The sequence below is a fragment of the Epinephelus moara genome, chromosome 8 (assembly GCF_006386435.1).
Source record: "Epinephelus moara isolate mb chromosome 8, YSFRI_EMoa_1.0, whole genome shotgun sequence".
Classification (NCBI taxonomy): Eukaryota; Metazoa; Chordata; class Actinopteri; order Perciformes; family Serranidae; genus Epinephelus; species Epinephelus moara.
Genome location: NC_065513.1, coordinates 7,007,440 through 7,019,145, shown reverse-complemented (window position 1 = coordinate 7,019,145; position 11,706 = coordinate 7,007,440). Strand labels below are relative to the sequence as shown.

The 11,706-nt window shown below is 38.9% G+C and overlaps 1 protein-coding gene across 1 annotated transcript in view; it reads left to right on the top strand.

Moving 5' to 3' along the window:
* abca2 (ATP-binding cassette, sub-family A (ABC1), member 2) overlaps positions 1-11,706 on the top strand; it is a 68,523-nt gene that overhangs the window by 53,583 nt on the left and 3,234 nt on the right. Inside the window, 8 exon segments of the mRNA XM_050051355.1 lie at positions 813-945; positions 5,890-6,010; positions 6,137-6,315; positions 6,866-7,007; positions 7,093-7,227; positions 10,167-10,270; positions 10,384-10,476; positions 10,803-10,905. Coding sequence (XP_049907312.1) covers positions 813-945; positions 5,890-6,010; positions 6,137-6,315; positions 6,866-7,007; positions 7,093-7,227; positions 10,167-10,270; positions 10,384-10,476; positions 10,803-10,905 — 1,010 coding nt within the window.

Below are 11,706 nucleotides of genomic sequence, written 5' to 3'. Positions count from 1 at the left end.
GGGGGCAAACACTTTTTCACACAGGGCCATGTAGCTTTGGATTTTTTTCTTCCTCATTAATAAAACCCTTCATTTAAAAACTGCATTTTGTGTTTACTTGTGTTATCTTTGACTAATGTTTAAATTTGTTTGATGATCTGAAACATTTAAGTGTGGAAAACATGCAAAAAAGTAAGAAATCAGGAAGGGGGCAAACACTTTTTCACACCACTGTATTTTATCCATGGTAGAATAGGGAACACCCCCCCAGGGTCAACACACTGGTGGTGGTGAAGATGAGATGAGATGAAGATGTGGAGAAAATGGAGAAGTGCTGATGATCTGGATGAGGAGAGGAGTGGACTTTTGGTGAGCTCGTCCTAGACCGTGGATGGCTGGAGGTGAACGGGATGGAGGAGGGTGTGACAATTCTGCCTAAAATGACAGCTGACAGCAGCAAAGGAGAGAGCAGATTTTAAAAAATGTGGCAGTAGCATCCTGATTAGCCGATAGAGAGCGTGACAAAGTTTATTTGGATAACTAGAAGAGTCAACACCCATAGTCAGCTGATTGGAGGAAGCAGTGAGAGTGGGATGGAGAAAGGATGAAGCACAAAGAAATGCTGAGCTTCATATCAAGCTTTGCAAAAACAAATTTGTTAGCTGGATACTTTTATTGTTGGTCTGGAACTTCTGGATTTGTTGACAGTACAAAAAGTCTGTCAACCTTGTTCCTTAAAGTTGGCCTAAACAAAGCTGCCCTGTACTTCTTTCACTTTGGACCTTTGAGAATAAAGTCAGACGATATAAGCTGTTGTGAATGTTTGCTTTCAGGCCAGTTTGACAAGATGAAGTCTCCATTTGAGTGGGACATTGTGACCCGAGGACTCGTTGCCATGACAATCGAAGGCTTTGTTGGCTTCCTCATCACCATCCTCTGCCAGTACAACTTCCTCAGGAAACCCCCGTGAGTGATGTGTGTATGTGAGTGTGTACAAGGTACAGATACCAGCTGCTCCACCCACAGCAGAATGAAATTAATTATAATGCAATGCAACCATAAGAAGGTTATGTTTACAGTTGGAGTAATGATTCACTGATGATTGACTGATGACTTACTTTCTCTTAACATTATTTTCTCTCTCCTAGCAATACAAACAAATATGAATACCTCATTCTGAAATAAACACACATTGCATTTGATAATGCAGTAATATTAGACTTGTTTTCCTTATGTCCCAGCCAACACGATATACTACAAATGTTAGTACTCTCTGCAGAACTCACTCTTCACAGAGGTATTAGGATCTTTGATTGAGGTCAAATTCAGATTCAGACTTTTTCTTCAGTATCAAAATAATCCAGCTGATTGTTTTCTGTGCAGTGTGAATAAAACATTTCTATCAGCCAAAGCAGCAGGAATTTTAATAATGCAGATGTGCCAGAAATGTGTACAAATATACTATAGGCTACAAAAGACGTAAAAAAGTGTAGCTGAAGTGTAGTGTAGTTTAAGTGTGGTATCTAGACATTCAGTGAGGCCCATCCACTAAAACCAGTAAAAGTATAAAGATCCGCTGATCCTTGCCAGCTGTTTTTACTTTATTGAAACCAGGTACCACGTATTCACTCCTAGCTTGTGTGGACCAGTTGTTGTTTGAAATTTGGCGTGTTAAACTTCCAGGTTTAATTCATTTGAACATTTGTGAAAACAGCAATCGCACTCAGATTTCAGAGCAAAACATGTCATCACCTACTCTTAGTTCAATTCAATTTGTTTTATAAAGCCCAATATCACAAATCACAATTTGCCTCAGGGGGCTTTACAGCATACGACATCCCTCTGTCCTTGGACAGACAGATAATAGTAATAATAATAATAATAAGAAGAAGAAGAAGAAGAATTAAAATAATAGTATTTTGGTAGTATATATGTTATATGTATATTGATATATGACAATGTATGTATGTGACAATAATATTCATATGTGTATAATAATAGTACCAGTATGATGATAATAATAACGGCAGTAGTAGTCGGCATCAGGCAGGACCACAGCAGCAACTCAACCATGACACATGAGCCAAGCATAGCTGCAATTCGAGGGAACCTGTGAGACAGTGGAGCACATAGACTCCAGAGAAGAAGCCGTGTTAAAGATATGCAGTAATAGGACGTGAATTTTAGCAAATAGAGAAGAACCAACTATTGAGAATATAAGAGCAAAAGAGGGGGGAAGGAGAGAAGAGGCTCAGTGTATTATAGGAGGTCCCCTGGCAGACTAAGCCTATGTCAGCCTAACTAGGGGCTGGTTCAAGGCAAGCCTGAGCCGGCCCTGACTATAAGCTTTATCAAAAAGGAAAGTCTTAAGTCTAGTCTTAAATGCGAATACGGTGTCTGCCCCATGGACCGAAACAGGAAGATGGTTCCACAGAAGAGGAGCCTGATAGCTGAAGGCTCTGGCTCCTGTTCTCCTTTTGGAGACTTTAGTTTCTGAGGTGTTTGGGGCCAAGAACAATAACTTCAGTTTTGTCTGAATTTCACAGCAGTTGTAGTGAGAAGCCATGTTATTTTTCAAAGTGGCTAAAACTTCTCTTAATTCTAAGCAAAATACTCATTTTACACCATAATTTTTATTTCGTTTGGATTTAGAAGGGCTACAGTGTTATCCTGTTATGGTTCAGACACACCCGATAGCAACATTATTCAATGAAGCATTCCAGCCTTTTTTGAGACCAGGAAGTTAGACAGGAGTCCTTGTGACATTATAGCTAACTCATTCTATGCCTGATTAAATTATGTTTTTGTAGAAATCTAATTGAGTTGACAAAAATCTGTGACACCTTTAAAGGGCCGAAATTTTCATTAAAAAAATAAATAAATAAACAAAGATGATTATAGCAGTAATGTATGACATGACAGTATTCCATTCAAATACTTTCTGTTACAGTTTTAAAGTTTTTTTTCCACCGAAATACAATTTTCTTTTTCATTATTTGCTGTTTTAAAGGTTTACTCTACCCAAATACTACTTTCTGCCAATTACTTACGGTTTAAAGACTTATTCCCACAAATACTACTTTGCCTTACAATTCAAATTGGTTGCTAAGACTTGTAATTTCTTTGATTAACAGAATTAGCACTGTATACTCAGGAAAAATGACACCAGTGTTATCTGTACATACTGTTAGTTTTAGATTTTGAAGGCTTTTAACACAGTTTTAAATTGTTTGACATTGTGAATTCTTGCCTGTGACAAGGCTGTTTTCTGGAACAGGGCAAATTTAGAAGTTAAAAAATGATAATCATATTTTATAAATCATATTTATTCCATCTATATAAATCCTCTAAAAATAATTGTTTACACCATAAATGGAATTAGTATGCTGATAAATCATAATTTTAAAGGCTTATTTGGTAGGACATGATTTGTCCCAATTCTCAAGAATGTGTGTTTAAAATTCTGTTTTATTTTTTTAAGGTAGGTTAAAAAACAGCTTATGCTTCAGTGGTTACAAATAATCAGTGTTCACGACACTTCCAGCTTGCAAGGGGGACCCGTCAGGGCTGCCCACTCAGCCCATCATTATTTGTGCTAGCCATTTAGCCCTTATCCATTACACTTAGACCGTTATCGTTAAGCGGAATTAATAGAGGAGGAGTAGAGCACAAATTATCATTATATGCAGATGATTTATTATTATATGTTTCAAACCCAGTTCTAAATACACCCCATATTGTCCATGCTCTGGAGAGATTCGGTACATTCTCGGGGTATAAACTGAACTTTGGTAAAAGCGAATGCTATCCTGTCAACGACTTGGCTCTCCAAATTGCAGATAATGTTTTACCATTTCAAATGTCTGGACATGGCTTTAAGTACTTAGGTATTAACATCACAAGAGATATGCAAAATCTCTATGTAGAAAATTTTCTCCCCTTAATTGAGAAAGTCAAACTAGATTTGGAAAAATGGAAATCACTTCACCTGTCCTTTGCAGGAAAGGTTAACTGTATTAAGATGAATGTACTCCCCAAATTCCTTTATTTGTTCCAATGTGTCCCTCTTTATCTTCCTAAATCTTTTTTTAAATCCATAGACAAAGCTTTTATTTCATTCATATGGAACAATGAGACCCTTAGAATACGTAAAGAAGTGCTACAGATTCCTAAATCACAGGGAGGCCTATCTCTTCCTAATCTTTGTCACTATTATTGGGCTGCAAATATTCAGAAAATTATGTATTGGCTTCATTCTCCATCTACAGATTGGTGTAATTTTGAATCTATATCATGTACCTCATCCTCTCTCACAGCCCTAGTCACCTCCAGTTCTCCACTTTCTATCAAACATTTCACTGTTAATCCAATCATCATCAATACCCTTAAGATATGGTTCCAATTCAGACGGAACTTTGGGTTTAAACACTGTCTTGGCTTGAGTCCTATATGCAATAACCACCTTTTTCCCCCGGCTAAATTAGATTCTGCATTTTCTCTTTGGCAAAGACAAGGCATTTCTAAATTTAAGCATATGTACTGTACATAAATGGTACATTTGCAAGTTTTGAGGACCTATCACACAAATTCGGTCTTCCTAGGTCCAGCCTATTCCGTTACTTTCAAGTCCACCACTTCCTTCAGAGCCAGGACCCCACTTTTCCAAACTTGTCAGTGTCAGGCTTAGATAACATGTTAGAGATTCCTTTTAGATCAAAAGGGCTAATTGCAAGGATACATGACTATATAGCTTCTCTTAAAAACACAACCCTTGCCAAGATTAGGGCGAATTGGACAGCTGAGGTAGGAGAGGACATGGAGGAGGATGAATGGAACTGTGCTTTACAAAGAGTCAACAATAGTACTTCTTGTGCAAGACTAAGTATAATACAGTTCAAAGTTCTACATCGAGCTCACTTCTCCATTCAAAGTTCTACATCGAGCTCACTTCTCCAAAGCAAGATTAGCTAAGTTGTACCCTGATTCAGATGCAAGTTGTGACAGGTGCCAGAACACTCCAGCCAACTTGACTCATATGTTCTGGTCATGCCCTGCTCTGACAACTTACTGGTCTATGATTTTCAAATTTCTATCTGAAGCACTTAATACTGATTTCCAACCCAATGCAGCAGCAGCCATATTTGGAATCACAGTCGGCCAATACTCTGTATTTAGGGAAAGCCACAGAAATATTATTGCCTTCACAACGTTGCTCGCTCGCAGGAGAATTTTATTACACTGGAAATCAAAACACCCCCCTAAAGTGTCTTTGTGGTTAAGCGACTTGATGCTCTTCATACAGTTAGAGAAGATTAAATATTCACTTAGGGAATCTAGTGACAAATTCTTCTCCATCTGGAACCCAGTTTTGACACATTTAAGTAAACTCAAAACTTTGCCTAATGCCCTGTAATAAAATTTCCCAATTCAAGATATTTAATCATATAGAGCACAGTAGGTCTATGCACAGTTTCACTAATAGAACTGGTAAAGTGTATTTATTTATTTATTGTCTTCTCCTTCCCATGTCCTCTGTTGTGATTTCTTTCTTACACCCCCCCCCTCTTTTTATTTTATTTATTTATTTTCCTTCTCCCTCCCTCCTCTATTGAAAGTCACTTTATATCTTTGTCAGGGCTCAAATGGTTTTGGTACTCTGTTAATCTTTGCCTTACATTCCAATTGTGTATAATGTCCCTAAGGAATAATTACTGTGTACAATATAGTGTACTTATATTACTCTTGCACTGGTGCAAGCTTGTATGACCGGACAGTAGTGAATAAGCATGAACATGGTGGCGGTGTGCGTGGCTAATCGTGGCCTCTCATGTATCTGTGTATGTTTATGTATGTGTATGTACTGTGTGTGTGCACATGTACTTATTTACTGAAAACAGCTTGTGTGTCCAGGAGGGTGCCAGTCAGCTGCCAGCCTATCGACGATGATGATGTAGATGTGGCCTGCGAGAGACGAAGAGTGTTGCGAGGAGACGCCGACAACGACATGCTGAAGATCGAGAACCTGACAAAGGTTGATCCAGGCAGCTCATCACCATTTACAAAATCCCTAGAAGCTGCAGGGTTTTTTTTTTAGAAACAACTGCATGTTTAACTCAAACATCACTAACTTTTTTAATGTGTATCTATATTTTTTCAGGTGTATAAATCCAGGAAGATGGGTCGTATTCTCGCAGTGGACCGGCTGTGTCTGGGCGTCCGGCCTGGTGAGTGTTTTGGACTGCTGGGAGTGAACGGAGCCGGGAAGACCACCACTTTCAAGATGCTAACAGGAGACGAGTGTACTACTGGAGGAGAGGCCTTCATCAATGGAAACAGGTCAGTGGTCCACTCACACCATGAGTTTAAACCATGCCCGACCCAGTGTTGTATTTCACACACACTATTTTCTGTCAAAAATTGGCTGCTATGAGCTCGACAGTGAAGTTTCCAAAGTACTTTCCAAAGTGAGCTGAGCGATTTAAGTAGAGTGGGGTGAAATGCTGACTGTGAGCCAGGTCTAATCAGCCAGCATCAGGGTTGGACCTCACTGATGCTCTTGGGGCTGAATGGGAGCAAATCCCTCCAGCCAGGTCTCAACATCTGATGGAAAAACTGAAACCAGCAGATCGTTTGGGTGTCCATGTATGTTTGGATAGTGCACTTAGCATGAATTTGGTGCTGCAGGACCACTGTTAGATTGACAGAAACAGATATTTAATTTTGCTGTGTCTCTGGACTGAAGTATAGATGGTTTTAATGGTAAACAGTTCCTTAAAGATATAGAGACATTGAGAAATCATTCCTTTGTGTGTGTGTGTGTGTGTGTGTGTGTGTGTGTGTGTGTGTGTGTGTGTTTGTGTGTATATGTGTGTTTGTGTGTATGCAGTATCCTAAAGGACCTGTTACGCGTGCAGCAGAGTATCGGCTACTGTCCACAATTTGATGCTCTGTTCGACGACCTGACAGCCAGAGAACATTTGGAGCTTTACACTCGCCTCCGTGGCATTCCTTGGAAAGACCAGGAGAGGGTGGGTCTCACACACTCATACATACACACTTGTTTGTACTTCCACATTTGTGAGGAGCATCACAAACTCCCTTCCTCCCCTCTAGGTAGTGCAGTGGGCATTAGAAAAGCTTGAGTTGACAAAGTATTCAGACAAGCCTGCTGGCACTTACAGCGGAGGAAACAAACGCAAGCTTTCCACTGCCATCGCTCTGATTGGATACCCCTCACTCATCTTTCTGGTAAGACGTTTGAATATGCTGCATGAGTACACTGTGAGTTGGCATTTGTACAAAAACTAAAAGAACGTTTAATATTTTAACGTTTAATTATTTATTTTTAGATAGGCTCACTCACTCACAACACGGTGCCTTTGGTGTTTTAATGGAGCTCATTGGTGCTGATTCTGACAGCATTCAGGTCATCAGAATGTTAATCAAAATGCCTGTATTAGTCTTGATCTCAAATGTGTGTGTCAGCTTTGAACATTGTTTTTTCATTCTAATTTCAGGCTGTAATAATTTATTGTTATAGGCTGTCTTTAGTTAACTACTACTACATGACAGGATTTGAGGACATGCCTGTGCACAGTGGCCTAACCATATCCTGGTTATGAGTCTGATCTTGTTACATTATATTATAATGTTTGCATGAAACATGAGTAACCTGCTACATGATTCTTCAACAGCAGTGTGAGCAAATGAACCACAAGGTCACAAAATAACTGTCAGCCAGCCATCTCAGTTAATGATAGGACAGTGATCGTCAGCCCCCAACAATGTGTTCCTCTACATAGTTTGTCAGTCTTTAGTCTCCTGTCAGCAACAGGTGTTTAGCACACAGTGAGCAGGAGGGTTTTTAATAATGTAATATGGGCATTGGATGTCAGAGATGGTATTGAAAAGAAGAAGGGTGTCTGAAATTAATTAGGCCTACAAACAATATTAGATCCCTGCATCAAAGGAGGCTGCACTTTCAGGACTGCTGTTCTAGGACCCTAGTTTTTCACCACAGTGCCACCTATTGAATTGAATGACCGCAAAAGTGCAAACATGACAGTATTCCATTCAAATACTTTCTGTTACAGTTTTAAAGTTTTTTTCCACCAAAATACAATTTTCTTTTTCATTATTTGCTGTTTTAAAGGTTTATTCTACCCAAATACTACTTTCTACCAATTACTTATGGTTTTAAAGACTTACTCCATCAAATTCTACTTTGCCTTGCAATTCAACTTGGTTGCTAAGACTTGCAGTTTGTTTAATTAGCAGAATTAGCTAAGTATACTCAGGAAAAATAAAAACTGCATGTACAGTCTAGACCTCCATGTGAAAAGTGCCCTGAGAGACTAACAGAGACTTCTGTTATGATTTGGTGTGATATAGATAAAACTGACTCGACTAGATCTCAACCAGATATTTTTAAAGATTAGAAAGAGGTAAGACACAGGGATGACTCTGGAGGCTGATTCAAGATAATATGTATTTTACACAGACACATACACACTTTATACAAAAAAACAATAAGCAACAATAAATGAATTTCCCTTTGGACATGAATAAAGTTCTATTTTATTCTATTCTATTCTATTCTATTCTATTCTATTCTATTCTATTCTATTCTATTCTATTCTATAATATCCAACCCCAACTACTCCTGAGAGAGAGAAAAAAAACATAGACAATAGAACGACAACAGAATTTTTACTTTTCCTGACTCTTCGATATTCAGACCTCAAACAGTGCAGTAGGTAACATCACTACTTACAGTACCAGTTGAATGGTCGTCAATTTCTTATCTATCCTTCTGCTAAACTCTTCCACTTCACTGAATTAGTAACACAGACAACATAGTCATTAGTATTGGGGTTTATTACAAGTGACCACAACCACCTGTGAACCCCACCTGTGTTGATAGTGAAATTAACACAGTAGGCCTACAGGTTAAATAAGGAGGTCTTGCCCTAAACGTCCATGTAGCATCTATGTAGCTTAAAAAAAAAAGCTAATGCAGTTGCAGCAAACTATCATAAGCTTATTATACATAGCTAATGTTACATAAACTTATTGCACACTTTGGCAAGCCGACGTTAACTTTCAAAATAAAACTGTATTCACCTTTAGTACTCACACTTGTTTGTTGCCTGTCATCTGAAATCGAAATGTGGTCTTTGGTTATCCACTTTGGTAGGTGGTGCTGTGGTGAAAAACACTAGCTCCTGAAATTGCAGCCTCCTTTACTGTAGCTATACCCTACTCCCTACAAAAAATATTTTTGTTGTTCTTTGCTGCCCCTCCAGCTGAGGGCGCTCTAGGCAACCACCTAGCTTGCCTAAGCCTAAAACTGCCCTGGATAGACTCTAAACACAACATCGTGCTCAGTTAAAGAGTTAAAGATCTAGGGAAAAAATGTAAGTCTGCCAGGACAAAGAACATGACTCAAAGAAATTATTCGGTGTATTTTGTCAGGTTTATGCATTTCAATTGAAATACACAGAATTTATTAACAGTAATTACATAAACTATATCCAAAAAATTAGATACATTGTATGAGCTATAATTGCATGAATTCTCATAGTCTGTTCATCTCAGTTTTATTTAATTCATTTACATGAATAGCACTATTTTGGTTTATGTTAGAAGTACTTGACTCATTTGGATGGAAATGTTGTATGTATTTGAAATAGGTAGACCTGACAACAGACCAAATATTTTTTTTAATGGGAGACAATCAAACATGTTGGAAATACCTCCAGGACTAACCCCGGGATAGTCAAACTTATTTAGAAAAGAAAAATGTGGCACACAGGAACATTGTCACCCAAACAAGCAGTAAACATCCATGGCAGTTTATAGATCAATGGTTTCCTGTGCAATGAGGCATTATTGCCACAATTTCAAATGAGCTTACTGTAAGCTCGACTTTCAAATTTGACTTGTTTTTAGTGATGTCAGCGTGCTCCCAGATCTCAGCTAGTACCTTTGTGAGTATGATGTTATCATAACTGATAGAAATGATGGACAAACAGGAATCATTATTTCATGTGTATAATTTGGGGATTTGATCCTGGGAAACGTGTCAGTTTCATGTGTGCATGGTAGAAGGGCAACATACAATAAGTGTAAACTGTAAATACAGTATCATTGTTGTACCTTTTACTTTGTAAACTGGGGTTTTTCAGGATGAGCCCACCACCGGCATGGACCCAAAGGCCCGCAGATTCCTCTGGAATTTAATCCTGGACATTATCAAGACTGGACGCTCTGTAGTGCTGACATCACACAGGTGAGACACCTCAGTCCCAACACTGAGTGGAATACTTTTCACTGTTGATGCTTACTTTCACATCTTCTTCATCATAGTGTACCTAATATGTGATTTGATGCTGTCCTCTGCAGCATGGAGGAGTGTGAGGCTTTGTGCACCAGACTGGGCATCATGGTGAACGGCAGGTTTAAATGCCTGGGCAGTATCCAACACCTGAAGAACAGGTCAGGAGGATTACCATCCACCTTCCTTTGTGATTTATAGATGTGCTCGAATCTGCATTGTTTTAAAAAGGAGTTGATATCAAAAGCTGGCAGTCATATTCTGGTAAAAAAGACTGCATTTATATAGCGCCTTTGTTGTTGTTGTTGTTGTTGTTATACATGGCCTTTATATTGTCATTGCTCAGTGTCCCGCCCACAACACTATTTGATTGGTTCTACATCACAAGTGATAGCCTATCAATACTAAAGGCTGCTGTGCCACAGACAGGCAAAGACAAACAGAGACTGTAGCTTAAAACAATCACGTTCCTATGATCATGTTCCAGGTTTGGGGATGGCTACATGATCACAGTGAGGACCAAGAGCAGCTCTAATGTAAAGGAGGTGGTTCGATTCTTCAACAGAAACTTTCCTGAGGCCGTGCTGAAGGTAGAGTACTGCAGCTACCTCTGTCCTGTGTACTGAGCACTAAAGAAAAGTTGATGAATGTCTCCCATCAGGTCGGTCACTGCTGCCTGATATTCTTTCTGTTCTGATGACCACAGAGTCCAGAAAGTCTTATGGTCAGGTGCACTGGATCAAAAACGTAACTGTGACAAAACCATGAAATCCTGCACACTGCATATCACCTGCATTAACTTTATAAGTTAATTCATTCATTCATCCATTCATTCATTCACAGCCCCAAATTATGTAAACCCCCCTCCAAGGGTTAAAGCTGAAGTAGCCACTTATATTTCCCTCATTGGGCAAAAATTCCATACTGAACATTGAGCATATCATAATTTAAAGGGCCAGTGTGTAATATTTGGCCTGGTTTATTGTCAATCTGAATCTGAATCTGAATATTCTACCCATTAATATGTTTATACAAGTATATAATCGCTATAAAATAAATTTCGTTTGGTTTTCGTAGACTTATAATTATGCTTTTATATATATACATATAGCAAGGGCCTTGCTTTAAAGTGGTCGCCATCTTGCGCCGCCATGTATGTACGGCAGCCCGAGTGGACAATCCAGCCAGCCAGAGACTGCGTTTCGCGTGTATAAATGAACCAACGAAGACAGCGGAAGGAAGGAAGAAGGAGGAAGAAACAGTAGAGTGTTAGTAGTTCGTCAATAGAGAGTAGTGAAAAGTTTCTTTAGTTATAAAGTTTGCGAATGGACCACACTTACCACGCAACAGGAGAGAATGAACCCGAACCGTCATCTGCGAGGAAAAGAAGA